Source organism: Peromyscus leucopus, chromosome 5, assembly GCF_004664715.2.
Source record: "Peromyscus leucopus breed LL Stock chromosome 5, UCI_PerLeu_2.1, whole genome shotgun sequence".
NCBI lineage: Eukaryota > Metazoa > Chordata > Mammalia > Rodentia > Cricetidae > Peromyscus > Peromyscus leucopus.
Window position 1 is genome coordinate 77078035 of NC_051067.1, and position 19807 is coordinate 77097841.

At 39.0% G+C, this 19807-nt stretch overlaps 1 protein-coding gene across 5 annotated transcripts in view; it reads left to right on the forward strand.

Moving 5' to 3' along the window:
• Positions 1 to 19807, forward strand: part of Phkb (phosphorylase kinase regulatory subunit beta) — a 210132-nt gene that overhangs the window by 92607 nt on the left and 97718 nt on the right. For all 5 annotated transcript variants that reach the window (XM_028893952.2, XM_028893954.2, XM_028893951.2 and 2 more), the window contains 3 exons: positions 9216 to 9279; positions 17296 to 17391; positions 18607 to 18804. In XM_028893952.2, coding sequence (XP_028749785.1) covers positions 9216 to 9279; positions 17296 to 17391; positions 18607 to 18804 — 358 coding nt within the window. The remainder of the gene's footprint in view (positions 1 to 9215; positions 9280 to 17295; positions 17392 to 18606; positions 18805 to 19807) is intronic.

The following is a 19807-nucleotide window of genomic DNA, read 5'->3' on the forward strand; positions in this document are numbered from 1 at the left end:
ATAACAAATCATTTTACTACAAACTATCTTTGAAGTAATCATTGCCATATATTAGCTTTCTTGAATGAATGCTAGAAGAAACATGTGATATCACCTTGCAGTTATCAACATATGTTATCAACATATCAACAACTAGTAATAGAATCATGAATTCCTTGTCCATTAAAGTATTTCTTAATTCTTTCAACAATACTTATTAGTTGCCAGTAAAATGTAAGACCACAGTAGAAATAAGTTGCTACTGCCAGAGATTTAAATAACTAGTGAATAACAAATTAGTGTGTTTGTCAATTTATAGCATGTCTAATTACTTAATTAATTATATTTGGAAAGAAGATTAAGATATAACTAAGCAGTAAATGTGTATTTTTACAAAAGAAGTAAACACTACACTTATTTGGAAAACCATTTACAGATTGGTTCTATAGCCATTTAGTTGCCCCTCCTCCCCACCCCCACTGCCTTTTGAGATGTTGCCTTTACTATGTTTACAAATGGTTCCAGCCTCTAGACTTAAATGATCCCAGATTCTGCCTCCTGAGTATTTGGGACCCACACTAAGCAAAACAAAACTGATGTTTATAATACCAGCACTTGGAAGGTAGAAACAGAGGCAGAAGGATTAGCAGTTCAAGATCATAGCTACATAGTAAATTTGAGGCTAGTTTGAACTACATAAGACCTTGACTCAAAAAATAAAAAGATAAACTATCACCCTCTCCACCAAAACAAGATTTATTACAAAGCTACAGTAATTTAAGATTACATGATTTGTCAATACAAATAGACATAGAGATCAATAGAATTAACAGTTCAGAAGTAAATCTGTTTATGTGTGGTCAATTCATTTTGATAGTATAATAACCCAATTAAGAATAGTCTTTTCAGTATGAAATCATGGAACAAATGGATAGCCACATGCAAACCAATAGATAGATATAGATCTTACTTCATACCATGTACAGAAATAAACTTGATGTAGCTCAAAGACTATATATAATAGGAAACACTATACATGGCCAAGAAGAAACTAAGATCTAGTTTGATCTAGGATTAGGCAGTGGTTTCTTCGATCTGATGCCTGATGCACAAGCATCACAAAAGAAAACAATGTTCCATACAGGTTTTTGTGTGAAGTGCAGCTTTTCTAGGCACAATGCATAGTATTGGTTATTATATACATAGTTATTATGTGCATATCCTAGTTACATGGTTAGTTTTTGAAGTTTTGAAAAATTTCCAAACTTTTCTAGAATACATGTATAAACTTGCATTTCTAACAACAATAATGATGTAGTTTGTGTCTATCTTAGTATCGTCAGTAGTTTTTATTTTAACCACTGTAGCTAGCTTATAATGATGCCCAATTCTGGTTTTATTTGGCTTTCCCATTGGCTGATAATGTTGAACATCTTTTCATGTATTTATTTGTGGTCTATAAAATGTTTCTCTATATTTTTGGCAGTGTCCTAGTTGGACTTTTTTGCTGATTTTTGAGAGTTCTTTTTATATTCTATATACTAGTCTTTATTTATTTATTTGTTTGTTTATTTGTTGGGGTAGTGGGAATTTAACCTAGGACCTCATGCACATTAGGTAAGTGCTCTGTCACTGAGTTATAGCCGCAGCTCTCATTCTATCTTTAAAATAATTTTAAATGATTTTATGTGTATGTGTGCATGCCTGAATATGTGTCTGTGTACCACATGCTTACAGAGCCTTCAGAGGACCCCTGAGACTGGAGTTACAGAGTCTGGCCCTGCCATGTTTGTGCTGGGACCTGGACTCGCTGTCAGAGCGGCAAGTGCTGGTAACTGCTGAGTCCTCTCTCCACCCAGCTCATCCCATTATTAATACAGACTTTTGTAATGGGAAAGTTTTTAATTCCTATGAAGTCCAGTTCAGCAATTCTTTATTTTATGGTTTATGCTTTTGATGTGGTTTTGATAGCTCTTTGCATAGTCTTTGATCCTGAAGATTTTCTATATCCCCCACACACAAAGTTTCATAGTTTTATATCTTACATTTACATTCATGATCCATTTTCAGGTAATTTGGTATAAAGTGTGAGACTTATGTTGCGATTTGGAAGGTTTGTTTTTCTTTATTTGCCTGTCTGGATGTCCAGCTCCCAGCACCATTTGTTATAGACTGTCCCCATTGAAACGCTTTTCTCCTTCTTAAAAATAAAATGGCATGGTGTAGCTCAGTAGGCCACTTACCTACCTAGCTCAAGGCCTGGAGTTTGAACACTAGCATGAGAAAATAAATTTGATTCATTAGTTGGCTGATTCCATGGGCATAGGCCTGGCAAGACAATACAGCAAGTAAACGTGCTTGCCATGCTACCTGAGGGCCTCAGTTCAAATCCTGGAACCTACAGTACAAGGAAAGAACTGACTGATAAAAGTCGTTCTCTCCCCAGTCCACATGTGCCATGGCACACAGTACATATGTCCACATGCATGTATACACGCAATATGCATATAACCAATAACTTTATTATAATAATAATTTTTAAATGGACATATATCATATCTCTCTATTGCTGAGTTGTGTGTCTGTGTCTACCAGTACCACATCGACTTCAGTACAATTAGACAGCAGTATAATAAATTTTGAAATGGAATAAACTGATTCCTCTACTTTCTTCTTTGTTTCTGCAATTATTTTTAACATTTTCCATATAATGTAGAGTAATCTTGTCTGTAACTACAAAAGTCCTGCTGGGATTTTGATGGACTTCTTTAATGAACTTCTTACATAGACAATCATGTCATTTGGAAATTGAAGATTAGCTGTGGGATATCTGTAGATCAGATTTCCTTTTTAGCTATTGAGAACTTTTCTCACGAACAGACACTGACTTTTTCTAGTGCCTTTTATCCATTGGTTGATATAACCATATAGTTTTAGAGTGTTGATAGGATAGATTATATTGATTGACCTTTTTATTATTAAACCAGGCTGTATCCTGGAATAAATCCCACTTAGTTATAATGAGAGTTCATGTCCCACCTTGTTGAATGGTGTTGAGGATTTTAATGGGTATGCTCAGAAGAGGTGTATAGGTCATAGGGGTCTATAGATTCGTCTTGTATCTTATGTATAACTTTTGGTGTCAAGGTAATGTTTGCTTCATAACATGAATTCTACATGGGAGAATTGTGTTCAGTTATTCATTTTAAATATTTGGTATAAATCTAGTGAAATCCTACAGTCATCATGATTTTGTCTTGACTTTTTTCTCTAATCAAAATATAATTACATCATTTTACATCCTCCTTCCAACACCTTCCATGCCGTCCATTCTCTTTCAAATTTGTGGCCTCTTCTTGAATTACTGTTATTACATATATAAGTGAATACACACACACATAGATATATATACACAACCTGCTGGGTCTGTTCAGTGTTGCTAGCATGTATATTATTTTAGGACTGACTATTTGGTATAGTAACCACTTAGGGGCTCATCCCTGGGGAAGATCAATTGTTCTTCTCCCAGCAGTTGTTAATTGCCTGTCACTCCTCATTTAAGGGTGGGGTTCTGTGAGATTTCCTCTGTGTTGACATAGCAACTGATATTGTCATTGTTCAGACCTTGTTTCAGCAGCCCTATTAAGATTTCATGGGTGTAGCTTTCCTGTAGTGTCTGTAAGATACAGTCCACAGCAGACTTCTTGGTCCTCTGGTTCTTCTGATATTTCTTCTCCCTTTTCCACAATGTTCCCTGAGTCTTTGGTGTAGGAGTTCTGTTGTAGATGTATTAACAGGACACCCCAAGGTTAGTTGCTATTTACATTTTGACTGTTTGTGGCATTCTGTTATGGTCTCCATATGTTGGAAAAAGAAGTTTCTTTGATGAAGGGTGAGACCTATACTTACCTGTGGGTATAAGGATACCTATGTGGAATGCTGTTAGCAAGGCAGTAAATACTCTTAAGATCCATGACCTTATGAGGTTGGCTAGATTTGCAGTTCCAGGCATGATTTCTTTCCTGTTGATCAGGCTTTACATCCCATTAGATAGCTGTTGGTTACCCCCAAAATGTAAATGCCACTATTGTACCTTTAAGGATATCTTGCCCGGTCACCTGACATAGATGTCACAGTGGGGCAGGACGATTGATTGCTTTCTTCTGTTGGCAGCTTGCATAGCACCTTCTGATACTATGCAAGCTCATCCTCAAAAGGGAGTTCTTGGATCAGATCAAGCTTGAATCCTTCAAGTCCTGTGTCCAAAGTTGTTGATGTCTTTAGCAACAGGGTCTTACCTTCAGTTTCTGGGAGGCAACCAAGGGCAACAGCAGTAGCCCACATTGTTACTGTTTGGGGAGTCTCTTGGACCCCCCTGGCCAGCTCTAAAGGAGGTTTCTCATGATTGGTGCTGGGATTTTTGATAGTCTGTGGCTCTTGGGGGAGACGTAATCTTCCCAAATGGCATAACCATAACTTCATTATATATATATATATATATATATATATATATATATATATATATATATATAGAGAGAGAGAGAGAGAGAGAGAGATCATATAAACTTAGACATATTTTCTATAATTTTAGGTTAATATAAAATAATGTAATTCCCTATGGCTATCTCAATCATCCTTAGTGTTCTTTATTTCTCCTCCTTCTCCTTCATATTGTCTCTCTCTCTCACCTCCCATTATAGAGCTATCCTATTTGTTAATTCCATATTGAGAAAATAGTGGTAGTTTGGGTTTTCTTGCTTTTCTGGGAACTGGGGAGTTTCTAAGTGGCAAATTTATGCATGTAGAATTGTTTGGAGTTTTTTTTTTTAATTATCCATTTGATGTCTCTAGTGTTTGATACTGGTCATTGTGGCTTTCATTTTCTTTCTTTACAAGTTTTTCTAGATATTTGTCAATTTTAGTTAGTGATACTTTTTTAAAAATCAGTTCATTATTTCATAACTTTTCTGTTTTTTTGGTTTTTTTTTTGTTTTTTTTTTTAACCTTGAATAGGTTTAATTTGCTCTTTTTCTGGTGAAGGTTTAACTAAGGTGAAGGCTTAGATAATTGATTTAGTTGTGAGCCTAGCCTTTAACGGCTGAGCTGTCCCTCCAGCCCAATAATTGATTTGAATCTTTTCTAAATGCTATAAAATTTCCCTCCCAGTTTTACTTTAGCCTTTCCATATACATTTTAACGTGTCATATATTTAATGTGTCCATTTTCTCCTTCATTTTACGGGAGATGTCCTCTGTGAGCCTGATGGGCATTAGAAGGATGTGCCTTGTTTAAAACTGGTATAAGAGAACAGTCAATTCCTGTTATTCTTCTGCTACCAATTTCACTTTCATTCCATTGTAAACAAAGAACACAGCATAACTTAAATAAGTTTATATTTTTGAGGTTTCTGTTCATGGTCAGTGTGTGGTCTGTATTGGTGTATCTTAGCATGTGCTTTGAAAGGATGTGTTGTGCGGTAATGTGATGATTCAGTAGGTGAAAAGCTTACTTTGAAAGCCTGACAACCTGAATTTGGTCCCTAGAACCCACATAAGGATATGTAGAGAGAAACAACTTGAACAATTTGTCCGCTGGCCTCCACACATGCACCATGGCACATGTACCAGCATGTGCACATGCACGCACATACGCACACATTATATGCACATGTAAACAACAATAATAAAATCGAATAGAATGAAATAAAACTTGAAAATATTTGTGTGTTTTGCCTTGTTGTATAGATTATTCTAAAAACCAGTTCCCATTGGTAGTGCATCAAGTCCTCCTATATCCCAGTTCCCATTGGTAGTGCATTAACTCCTCCTATATCTCAGTTCCCATTGGTAGTGGCATTAAGTCCTCCTATATCTCAGCTCCCATTGGTAGTGCATTACTCCTCTATTCCATTTTTAGTCATTAATCTTATATCTCATTCCTTGTAGTGCATTAAGTCCTCCTATATCTCAGCTCCCATTGGTAGTGGCATTAAGTCCTTCTATATCCCAGTTCCCATTGATAGAGGCATCAAGTCCTCCTATATCCCAGTTCCCATTGGTAGTGGCATTAAGTCCTCCTATATCTCAGCTCCCATTGGTAGTGGCATTAAGTCCTCCTATATCTCAACTACATTGGTAGTGCATTAAGTCCTCCTACATCCCTGCTGATTCATCCCCTTGTTCCACCAACCGTTTAAAGTCCGTTGACATCTCCAGTGTGACTATCCTTTGATTTTTCTCTGTTCTCTCACTTTGACTTCACATACCTTAAAGCCTTATGTTTGGTCTATATATACTTAGCACTACTATCTCTTCTTGTTGCATCTATCTCTTTTATCATATAATGTCTCTCTGGTAATTTTCTTTGCTCTGAAGTTCACTTCATGTATTATTATTATATTCATCCTAGCTTTCTTTTGATTAGTGTTTACGTGACATACCTTTTACTATTCTTTTACTTTCATTCTACCTATACTGTTACATTTGAAATGAGATCCTTATTAGCAGTATGTAGTTAAATTGTAGTTTAACTCTGCATTCTCTTTTAATTATTTTTTTAAAGATTTATTTTTTAGTTTTCATTTATTTGTGTGTTTGTGTGCACATGTGTACAGATGCCCCCAGAAAAGGGCATTGGATCCTCTAGAGCTGTAGTTACATGTAGTTACATGCTTGTAAGTCACCCAATGAGGGTACTAGGGACTAAACTCAGGTCCTTGGGATGAGCAGCAGGTGTTCTTAACTGCCTGCTTCACTACTAGGTCACTTCTGACACCATCTTAATAGGACAGAAACATTCCTTTCTTTAATCATTGATGTATTGAGAATCCAGAGTCTCTGTTGATTCCATGATTGATTGGAAGGGGCTTCTCTTATCATCCATCTTGAACAGCAGCCTTAGCTTTCTCTCATTACTTCTTGGCATCACAGAGGCTGAGCATGCTGAGACCTAACATGCACTGGACTGGATAGGAGGACATCATCACAGTTTTATCTGAGTGGGCTGGCTATTGTCTAAGTGATTGCGTTTCCTGGTCCTTAGTATTAGAGCAGACTTTTTTTTATGTTTCTGTGTGTGTGTGTGTGTGTGTGTGTGTGTGTGTGAGAGAGAGAGAGAGAGAGAGAGAGAGAGAGAGAGAGAGAGAGTGAGAGAGAGAGAGAGAGAAAGAGAGAGAGAGAGCATGTGCATGTGTTTGGATGAACATACGATATGCCATGGGAAGTGGCATGAGGGTCACAGCACACCTCCCTGCCCATCCAGTTTCCCATGCACCTCGTTCTTGCCTCTGCGACTGCACTGCAGACTCCAGAGTAGTTAGCCATGAGCCTGTTTGTCAATGCTTTTTTGGGATGTCTCCCTGCATTTTCAGTTTATCTGTGGCTGTCAGTCAATAAGGCAAAGAAGGAACCCAGAGAAATCACTGCATTGTTATTTCTAAAGTTCTGGAGATGGTGGCCTGTCTGCCTTCTTCTCTTTGTCTTTTTGAGCAGTAATATGTTTGTTTTGTTCGTAATGTCTGGGATTTTTAGTTATATGTAATGAGAACAAGGAATATCATCTTTTCACTCTACCATCTACATAGATTTTAAAGTGTTTAATCACTTTTTAATCTTAAAATAAATTGCTTAAGGACAGCTTATATAAACATCTAAAATGTTGATAAAGCAGTAATAAATAGCTTAGTGTGATAGTTCTAATTTATTCACTCATTTCCCTAAAGGAGTCCAGGGCCTTAAGTAGGAACATTCTACCACTGAGCCTGTTGGATTAACTTTTCTTAGAAGAGATGTCAGTGAACATCTCTTCACCCCATACAGGGCTCTAACAACAGAACAAAGAACAACTGCATCCATGTTCAACTTAGTGAACCATGACTTCATTGTACTTATAGGAACAAGGTTCGGAGTACTTAAAAGAACACGGTGAGCAGAGTGCTGTATCACCAGAGCACTCCACCCCAGCTACATCCATGTTCAACTTGGTGAACCATGACTTCACTGTGCTTACAGGAACAAGGTTCAGGGTACTCACAAGAACATGGTGAGCAGAGTGCTGCATCACCAGAGCACCCCAACCCAGCATGGATGATGACGTCAAAGCTGCATAGTTGTTCTGACCCCCACTTGAGTTCAGCTTCAACACTGTACTTGAACACCCCCGGAAGCTACATGCGTCTGACCAGAATTAATTATGCTGGGGGGATGCCAGATCAGAAGAGTGCTGGGATTTCAGAGGAGGGTGTAATTCCCCTCCCCATCTCTTGTGGGTAGTCACACATGTTCTGATTAAGATAGAACTGCCATGCTGTACCCTCAGGAAGGTGTCCTACAACAGAGCTACACACTGGGCCAATCGTTCTGAAATTTGACATACATGCAAACACTTGGAGGGCAATAAACATGGTTTATTGGGACCTCCCCCCAGTGAAGAGTGAAAACTGGCATTCCTAATACCTTCTTAGGTGCTGCTGCTCCTGCTGCTTCAGGACTACACTAGAGAAATACTGACTTGATGACAGGTTGTTGATTTTCAATGATGTGAGCTATATATGCAGTTGGGTCTGAGTAAAACATATAAATGTACAGTAGGTAAAATAAACTGGACATGAGAACTTCAGTTATGCCAGGAACAGGCATGATCTAAACAAGGACAAAAACTCACTCTGCTTAGAATAATCTTATAGAACATTGTATTTTTAATGGAGTAAGTCATTTTCAGCACTGTTATATGTAGCATCTGAGAAGCCAAAGGAGTGAGACACTGAGAGAAATAACACTCACTTTATTACAGAGAATATAGCCCAAAATGAGAGAGAGAGTAGTGATCAGAAATTCTGGGGACGTAAAGTAATGCCAATTTTATTGGATCCTAGAAAGTGCATATTTGAGTGGCTGTGCTAAATCCCATTCTGTAACAAGAATATGACACACAAAATTCCTTTTGAAGGCTCAGAATTGACACCTAAAGAGCCTGTTTCATTGATCTGAGTAATGATGTCCAGCCGGGCGGTGACTGCACAGGGCACACACCCAAGTTCACTGTTCTTTGTCAAGTTCATGAATGAAACTGCTCTATTCAGTGGTAGAGTCTAAAAATAGTTTCCAAGGGTGATTAGTATAAAAAAAATTAAAATAATGAAGTGTGGGACTGGTGTTTTTCCCCCATGGAGGTTGTGATGACTGTTCATAAAGAGATTTACGTGGTATGTCAGTAATAATCTCTTTTCTTCTCTCTAGCTCGGTTGGTTTAGCAAAAGCAGCCTTAGAAGCGATTAATGGATTTAACCTTTTTGGAAACCAGGTACAAAAATTTTTTTAAATTATTTGAATGTTTAGGTAATTTTACTATCTGTTGTCAAAATAATTTCCTTAAAACCTGTGATGACCTGAAATGTATGTGGCAGCCCATGCTTGAACACCTTTGCGTTGAAATAATTGTCACTTAAAGTTTAACTTTCATTTTGTGGTGGTGGTACCGTTTTCTGTATTTATTTATTTATTTGTTTGTTTTTTACATCCTGACCACAGTTCCCCCTCCCCTCCGATCCACTCCTCCTCCGTTTCTCTTCAGAAAAGGGCAGGCCTCCCATGGACATCAACCAGTCATGGTATATCAAGTTGCAGTGAGACTAGACACCTCCTCTCCTATTAAGGCTGAACAAGGCAACCTGGTAGGAGGAAAGGGTCTCAAAAGCAGGTAACAGAGTCTGAGACAGCTCCTGCTCCCACTGTTAGGAGTCCCACAAGATCAAGTTATACAACTGTAACATATATGCATAGGGCCTAGATCAGCCCCAAGCAGGCTCCCTGGTTGTTGGTTAAGTCCCTGTGAGCCCCCATGAGTCCAGGTTAGTTGATTCTGTGAGTTTTCTTGTGATGTCCTTGACCTCTCTGGCTCCTACAATTCTGCTTCCCCCTCTTCTGCAGGATTCACTGAGCTCCGCCTAATGTTTGGCTGTGAGCCTCTGCACCTGTTTCCATCAGTTGCTGGATGAAGCCTGAAGCCTCTCTGATGATAGCTGGGCTAGACAACGATCTATGAGTATAGCAGAGTATCATTAGGAATCATTTCATTGACTTTTGTTTTCCAGCCATGTTCTGTTCTATCCTAGGTGTGTGGGCTATCCTGCATCTGGGTCCTGGCCCTCCAGACAGTGTCAGGAGTAAGCTCTCTCTCTTAGAATGGGTCTCAAGCTGGATTAATCACCACTTGGCCATTCACACAATTTCTGTGCCACCTTTACCCCAGCACATCTTGTAGGCAGGGCAAATTGCAGGTTGAAGGTTTTGTAGCTGAGTTGGTGTCCCAATCCCACAACTGGAAGTTTGCCTGGTTACAGGAAATGGCTGGTTCAAGCTCTGTATCTTCTGCTGCTAGGAGTCTTAGCTAGGGTCACCCTCATAGATTCTTGGGAGTTTCTATTGCACTAGGTCTGCAGCTTTTCCTAGAGATGCCCCAATCCCAGTCATCTTTCCCAGTACTCTCTCCCTCCATCCTACGTCCAACCTGGTCCCTCCTGTTCCATCCACACCTCGTCAGTCATAATACCTCCCTAGTCCATGAGCAGTTTCTATTATTTTCCCCTCCACAGTGAGATTCATGTTTCTGTTCTTGAATCTTCCTTGTTACTTAGCTTCTCTGGGTCTGCAAATTGTAGCATGGTTATCCTTTACGTTATGGTGAATATCCACTAGTGAGTACATACCATGTTTAGCTTTCTGGGTCTGAATTACTTCACTCAGGGTGATCTTTTCTAGTTTGGTCCATTTGCCTTCAAATTTCATGATGTCATTGTTTTTAACAGCTGAGTAACACTCCATTGTGTAAATGTACCATTTTTTTTTTTTAATCCATTCTTCAGTTGAGGGACATCTAGGTTGTTTCCAGTTTCTGGCTATTATAAATAAAGCTTCTATGAACATAGTTGAGCAAGTGTCCTTGTGGTATGGTAGAGCATCCTTTGAGTTTATACCCAAGAGTCGTATAGTTGGGTCTTGAGATAGATTGATTTCCAAATTTCTGAGAAACTGCCATATTGATTTTGAAAGTGGCTGTACAAGTTTGTATTCTCACTAGCAATGGAGGAGTGTTCCCTTTGCTCCACATCCTCTCCAGCATGAGCTGTCACTTGTGTTATTGATCTTAGCCATTCTGACAGGTGTAAGATAGAATCTCAAAGTCATTTTGATTTGCATTCCCTGATGGCTAAGGATGTTGAACATTTCTTTAAGTACTTCTTAGCCATTTGAGATTCCTCTGCTGAGAATTCTCTGTTTAGATCTGTATGCCATTTTTAATTGGATTATTTGGTTTTTTGATGGCTAGTTTCTTAAGTTTTTTATATACTTTGGATATCAGCCCTCTGACTTGATAAATCTAACTTTTGTTGTTGGATAACCTTTCCATTCTCTGAGTTGTTTCTGTAGAGTTTCACATTGTTGATATATCCCTGGCATTATGTACCATATAGTGTCTATGTCAATTCTCATGTTGGTTTCATAATGCATTTCAATGTGTGTGTATCATGCAGAGGGGGAGTTTTTGTAATGTCTGCAGTGAGGATGGGAAGTTGTGGGCCCAGTGAACTTCAACAGCCTGTAATCATGTCTGAAATCATCTCTCTCTCTCTCTCTCTCTCTCTCTCTCTCTCTCTCTCTCTCTCTCTCTCTCTCTCTATCTCTCTCTGTATGTGTGTGTGTGTGTGTATTTGTATGTGTATATAGAGCAGAGCCCAGAAAATCATCTTAGATTTTCATGAGATCTTTAAGCAGATATTGCACTTACAAAATTTAATGGCTGACAGTAGATTCAGTTATTGCTGAAAGAGAATGAGTAAGAGAAAGTTCACTATTCTGAGTCAAGAACTAGACTAATTTTCTTCAGGAATGTTTGTAGATTCCTGAAATGACAAAACAATGTGACATTCCATGTGACTGTAATTAACAGCTAGCTACTGGGGTTCTTAGTAATAGAGGGATAGTGCAGAGGCAGTGGGATCCTCTAAAATGATTTTTTAAAAAAATGAAGAAGCCTGATAAATTAGCAAACTGGGATGGACCGAGTATTCTCTAGCATTTCACAAGGCATCCTGGATTAAAAGCAGAAGGGTTTAACATAACAAAAGTTTGGAAAGGTTAGACCTTCCTAAGCTGCCAAAGAGAAACTAAGTGGGGCTGAGTGTCCAGGTTGGCTGTGGCCTGGTAGTGATTGGATTGGTTTTGGTCATGGTGTAGCTTTGCTGAAGTAACATGCTGTTTAACACCATACCCCCTCTTCTCCAAGCTCTTTCCATCCAGTCACTGTGCTTTATCAAGACTTTTTCTGGAACATCTGACTTGCCTAATCAGGCATTTTGAGTCTTAGCTATAAATGTTCTGCCAATATTGTTTCTTAGTGTGTTTTTTTAATCTTGTGTGCACATTAAAAGCATTACAGGAATTCGAAAGGCAGTTATGACACCCTGCCTCCCTCCTGACCTGCTATAAAGAAGGCTGTAGTTTTAACGCTCAGGAATTCTAAATTGCAGGCAAGAACATAGCTGTTTTTAAATAACTATGTGCTAAATGTTACTAAATGGGCTATTCATTTATTATTTCAGGTAGAAATAGAAGTAAATTAGGTCTTTTTCCTTTAGCCACACAAGTAGTAATGGGAATAGATAAAGAAAAAGGACAGTCATAAAAGCCTATTCAGATGAGACCCAACCTAAAACCAACCAGCCAGCCAATTGACGTACCAAAGTGTACATGAAAAAGTAAAACATGAAACAAACTATCAGATCAACTAGTATTTCAACTAGTCTCAGAAATGTTTGTTCGGGTCATAAGGCTTAAGGGGAGAGGGCAGCCCTTCCATACTACTACAGCTCATGTCCTCATGTAGCTGGAAGGTTTCCTGTGTCCTGTCCAGTCCTTCAGCCACTCAGACCCAAATAAACACACAGAGGCTTATATCAATTAAAAATTGAATGACCATGGCCTATGGCTCAATTTTCTTGCTAGCTAGCTCTTGTAGCTAAACTCAGCCCATTTCTATTAATCTATATGCCGCCACGTGTTCCATAGCTTTACCTGTGTGCCATTACATGCTGCTCCCTGGACTGCAGGATGGCATCTCTCTGCCTCTCCTTTTTCTTCTTCCTATTTCTCCTGGATTTTCCTGCCTGGCTCCATCCTGCCCTACCATAGGCCAATGCAGCTTTATTTATCAACCAATCAGAGTAACACATATTCACAGCATACAGAAAGACATCCCATAGCATCCTCATATGATGGTCAAATTCAGTCATTGTGTGCATTAATTGGAGGAAGCAATGACAGATACTAATTTGGACAGAGAGATTGAGCTGATGACAGATTTGGACAGAGAGATTGAGCTATTAGTTGTGAAGAGGCTCTGAGTAGAGTCAGCATACTATGCAGAGTTGTGGTTTTAGGGAGTAGAGGATAAAAATCAACCAGGGGACTGGAGAGATGGCTCAGTGGTTATGAGCTCTATCAGAGGTCCTGTATAGTTGGAGTTTTCCTGTGTCCCTGGCTCCTGCAGCCGTTCAGACCCAAGTAAACACACAGAGACTTATATTACGTATAAACTGTATGGCCGTGGTAGGCTTCTTGCTATCTAGTTCTTACATCTTAAATTAACCCATTTTTATTAATCAATAAGTTGCCATATGGCTTATGGCTTACTGGTACTTTACATCTTGCTTCTCCTGGCGGTGGCTGGCAGCATCTCCTGACTCACCTTCTACTTCCCAGAATTCTCCTCTCTGTTTATCCCGCCTATACTATACTTCCTGCCTGGCTACTGGCCAATCAGCATTTTATTTCTTAATTAATCAGAGCAACACATCCACAGCATATAGAGTATATCCACTGCAGTCCTGGATTCGATTCCCAGCACCCACATGGCAGCTCACAACCATCTATAACTCCAGTCCTAGGGGATTTGACAACCCATCTGGTTTCTGTGGGCACCTGGCACACATGTGAAGCACAAACTCACTTGCAAGCAAAATACTTATACACATAAAATAAATATCAATTAGCCAAAGTTAAGAGGTTCTCTCAAATAATTCCTATAACACATCTTTTCCTGTTCTTGCCTTTATCTGTGGGAGGCAAGAGACTGACAGATGCACTGAGGTCAGACTGTAATTGGTGATGACAGATTGCTCATGTTCTGCAGTGTTCAAAACAGCAGACATCTGCATTCCTTTGAAATCTGCAGGTGATAATTCCCCAGTGACTTTGAAGACTTGCTTCTAAATGGGAAATAGCTGTCTATGCCCTTGTGTGGTTTGGAGTTTTGTTTTTTGTATTTTCCCCTCCTAGAAATCTGGGCCATGATGCCTATAGTGTGGTATATATTTTTATACAAATGGTAGAGTTCTCTGGTAGTCTCTCTCAGTGTTAGCAGGTGGTGACCTCATCAGATTATTTTCCCGTAGGCATGTATCTTAAAGACTGGCAGGTGAAAATTGGGATTTCAACAAATACTTGATGAATTTAAGTAACTAATGTACTTATTTGTGGCCAGAAAATAGTAGTTTTCTATTTATTTTATCACATAACAGAGGGATTTGCCAAAGTTGCCTTTTATTTTAAAGGTCTAATTTCAAACAGATGTTATTGGCCTACAGACACATTATAGCTCCAGTTGTTTTGTGTATTCACAGGCCCCTAACTCACTCACATTCTTCTAAATGTCTGCTTGCTGCTGCTTCTGCCAGAATTCAGGCTCTGGCTTAGGACCTCACTGTAGCTCGAGTTTTCCTGCCTTGCCCACAGTCAGGACAAATCTTTGTCACTCACCAGTCCCACAGCTGCTCAGACCCAACCAAGTAAACACAGAGACTTCTATTGGTTACAAACTGTATGGCCATGGCAGGCTTCTTGCTAACTGTTCTGATAGCTTAAATTAGTCCATTTCCATAAATCTATACCCTGCCACGCAGCTCGTGGCTTACTGGCGTCTTCACATGCTGTTTGTCCTTGGGGGCGGCTGGCAGGCAGTGAGTCCTTCTGCCTTCCTGTTCTTTTATTTCTCCTCTCTGTTAGTCCCGCCTATACTTCCTGCCTAGCCACGGGCCAGTCAGTGTTTTATTTATTGACCAATCAGAGCAACTTGACATACAGACCATCCCCCAGCACAGCCAAGTGCAGACCATCTCAGACACCTGCACTCAGGCCTGTGGTCCTAATCATCCTCTATGCGGACCTGCTGGGTAAAGCCACGAGGAACCCGAGAACGGGCTTCCACAGGACATACAGAACATCCCACAGCACCTCACTTCTCCCGCTGACCCGGGAACTTAGTGATACTTTTCCATCGAAGCCAACTGTGAGGTTCTCCTGTGAAGTTCTCACCATGTGCCTCAAATCTGGGTCATTGTGTGTTCTGGAACAGTGTTCAGATTCATTCTTGTTTATGTCACATTGAACATGTTGTACTCTTGCAGCAGCTACTCCAGGATGCTTTCTGAAGCCAGTAGAAATGCAGGGAGCCCAGAGCTCTGTTCTGCTGCAGTATAGCTATTGAGAGAGCCTCACTCATCCATTATCAAATCACTTGCCAGGATTAGAGACTTGTTGAAGATGGTGTTCTGAATGAAGAATCATTCTGTTTTGCAAGATAATGTTCACAGAGAATACGAATTAACAGGAAGCATATGTAACTAGTTAGTCTGACACTTGGATCTCCTGTCTGGTCCTCCTAGGCTTGAAATTTCAGTCAGGTGATTAAGTCCAGGTATTAAAGTTTCAAGTTGTGTGAGTCTTTGCTGTTGGGTTGAATTAGAGTCCAGGTATTAGAGTTTCAAGGTGTGTGAGTCTTTGATGTTGGGTAGAATTGGGGTGAGATTTAGAATGTGATTTTAAAACTACATAAAATATAAGATGCCTGGTTATTTATTTATTTATTTATTTATTTATTTATTTTGTTTTTTCAAGAGCGAGTTTCTCCATGTAGTTTTGGTGCCTGTCCTGGATCTCGCTCTGTAGACCAGGCTGGCCTTGAACTCACAGAGATCTGCCTGTCTCTGCCTCCTGAGTGCTGGAATTAAAGGCTTGTGCTGCCACCCAGCTTCCCCATTTATTTTTTTAAGTTTTTTTTTTTTAGCTTCCCATTAAAGTTATATTCATTTACACTGTACTGTTAAATATGAAATGTACTATTGTCTAAATGGCAAAATTTTTCTTAAATGTTGTTGCAGACCAATTGACATTTTTTTTTTTTTTTTTTTTTTTTTTTTTTTTTTTTCGAGACAGGGTTTCTCTGCGTAGTTTTGCGCCTTTCCTGGAGCTCACTTGGTAGCCCAGGCTGCCTCAACTCACAGCGATCCGCCTGGCTCTGCCTCCCGAGTGCTGGGATTAAAGGCGTGCGCCACCACCGCCCGGCCCAATTGACATTTTTTATTATATACATCTTTTTATTCAAATTTCTTGTTCTTTCTTCAGAGATTTTTTTTTTAAGTGTAGGGAAATTATATAACCTAATGCTTCATTGAATGTGTTCCTGTGGCAGACTGGATTTTATCTCTTTGCCCAGTTGAGCTAGGATTTGTCTCTTCAACTGGAGGGATAGCCCTAGCTACATGTAGTCTTTTCATGAAGCCAGCAGTGAGAGGTATGAGAGGAGGTGCTAGTGTTGTTACTTAAGATTTTCTTACTGTCTCTTTGCACCTTTACATATTTTTATATACATAATTCTATATTGTTACCTAAACTTGTTTAGTTTGATCATCAAATCAAAATTATTTAGGTGTTCACAACACAGATTTATTAATCAAAATTATTTGATTTATCTCATATCATACTAGCTAAACTATTTCTTCATTAAAATGAATGTAATTTATTAGACAATTTATAAAATCAAAACACAATTTATAAGAAAAGAGGAAAATATTAAAATATCTAATGATATATGATTGTTTCCGAAAATATTGAAAGCATGAAAAAAGAAAATAAAGGGCTAGAGAGATGGCTCAGGAGCACTGGGTGCTCTTCCAGAGGACTCAAGTCCAGTTCCCAGCAGCCACATAGAGGCTGACAACTGTCTGTAACTTAACTCCGGGCCCAGGGGATCTGATGCCCTCTTCTGGCCTTCATGGGCACCAGACATGCGTGTGGAGCACAAACATGAATGCAGGCAAAGCATCTTTTATATGTACAACAAATAATTAATGAAAATTAAGGTTTTAAGAATTCCTTACACAATTGCATTCAGTGATAGAAAGTTCTTGAATTGTCTTTTCTCGCAGAAAGAATACCACATGGTTTACAATTCTCTGAAATGTGTTTCTTTTTCTATTTACAGGGCTGTTCTTGGTCAGTTATATTTGTGGATCTCGACGCTCACAATCGCAACAGGCAGACATTGTGCTCACTGTTACCCAGAGAATCACGCTCTCATGTGAGATGATATATAGTGAACTAAAATGAATTCTCATTTACAGTTTTTATTCTGTGTTATCTACCTCTCAAGAAAGCATAGTACAGTTCTTGCTGGATAAGGAGATGTGATGCAGATGTGTCTCCTTTCTCTAGCCTCTGAGGCTAATCAGGAAGTAAACAGTATTAGGCAAAGCTCCCCAGTCCTTTGAGTCTTCTGTTAGACCACAGAAAAATAGACATTATCTTTCTATTTTTAACAAAGGAATCATTGTTTTTATAATGGGAGATAAAAAAAAAGTGTATTTCAGCATGGCACAGTTGCAGACCATGTTTGACTCTTTGTCTGATGAACTTCTGTATACTTCTTGTACCTGACTGTACATTTTCCCAGGCATTCTTTATGATTTTATCCTTCAAAAACCACTCTAAATAGAATAGTTAACTATTTTATATGAGTAATGCCAGGTTATAATGAAAACAAAACCAATAAAGAAGCATTATCTGTTTATTTAATGATGTTCTGTCCATTTATTCTACCATTTAAATCGTCTTTGACAGCATTCTGATACATTTCCATGTATTTTTAGTGAGCATAACTTTTTGCTTTAAGAAATTAGAATAGTGTTTTTTATGAGTAAGCATGTTTTCATTCAATAAACAAATTTCTATAATATAAATCTAATTGCTTCTGCCATATAAATTCTAATGGGTACTAGTTTACTCAGTTATTTGTTGGTCCTTTTGTTTATTTTCACGGTTATAGGCAGATTGCTGTGTTAACTTAATTATGGTAATAAGTATTAATTTTTTTTTTTTTTTTTTTTTTTTTTTTGGTTTTTCGAGACAGGGTTTCTCTGTGTAGCTTTGCGCCTTTCCTGGAACTCACTTGGTAGACCAGGCTGGCCTCGAACTCACAGAGATCCGCCTGCCTCTGCCTCCCGAGTGCTGGGATTAAAGGCGTGCGCCACCACCGCCCGGCCGTATTAATTTTTTTTACATTCTGTTTAGTTACAATTTTTAAGTTGCAGCCTAATATTGAAATTGTAAAATTCTTTTTGTTGATGAATATAGTGTTATCTCTTCTATCAGGTTTACAGAAACGTCGTAGAAACATCTGTCTTAAGCTCACTGTCACTTGATAAGCTTTTTGACTTGACTTTGACATGATTCATCTTGGACTGTGTTGGTCATGTCACTGCAGACACTTACAGTCTCTTTATCTTAATGTCCCTAGAATACAGACGCTGCCCTGCTCCCATGCATCAGTTACCCTGCATTTGCCTTGGATGATGAAGTTCTGTTCAGCCAGACACTTGATAAAGTGATCAGAAAATTAAAAGGAAAATATGGATTTAAGCGTTTCTTGAGAGATGGATATAGAACATCATTGGAAGATCCCAACAGACGCTATTACAAACCAGCTGAAATTAAGGTACCACTAGCACATGCAAGTGTTCGAAAGCATGGATCCAAGAGAGTAACTATTGATTTGAGATCCTGCTCCATCTGAATGTGTTTTAACATTATTTATTTCTAAAAATAATACCACCTATACCATGAACTTTTTCTGGGATTGAGTGCTTTTATATATTAATGCTTAGAATTGTGCTTGATACATAGTAACTGATCAAATAGTATTAACTCTTTTACCATATGGGTCACATGGATTCATTGGTTAAATAATATTTTTAGCATTTTCAGTCTTTTGCCTATTTCTCTTACATGGTTTTGTTTCTCTCTGTGATCTGCTTTTATGTTATTAAGCAAATGATTTCATTAAAGCTAATACCCCAAGGCAGGCATTGTGGTTCATGTGTTTAATGCCAGCACTTAGGAGGCAGGGGCAGGGGCAGAGGCAGGGCAGGCAGATCTCTGTGAGTTTTAGGTCAATCTGATCTACATAGTGAGTTCCAGTCTAGCTAGGGCTACACGGAGAGACCCTGTCACAAAACAAAACAAAATACCTGTACTCCTCCACCTGCTGGGTACAGCTAAAGAAAGCCACAGACAGGGAGTAGGGGCCATCCCAAATCCAGTAGACCCATGTTGACTCAGTCCTTGTAACTACTTTCGCTTCTTGTCAGTTCTGCTCTGTGATCCTTTAGGAACTTCCCTTGGGGTTGGGGATTTAGCTCAGTGGTACAGCGCTTGCCTAGCAAGTGCAATGCCCTGGGTTTGGTCCTCAGCTCTGAAAGAAAAGACAAAATTAAAAAACAAGCAAACCTTGGACACAAGCTCTCTATTTATTCCTGCAGGTAATCTTTTGTTTCTGCGTGGCAGCCTTCCCTTCATCAACGCTTACCCTCTGTGTCTTACCTCATGGAAGATGTTGTCTCTCTTTCTTGAGGTATTCCATATGGAGAAATACACACACACACACACACACACACACACACACAAACACACACACATTTCTTTGTGCATGTACTTTCTAT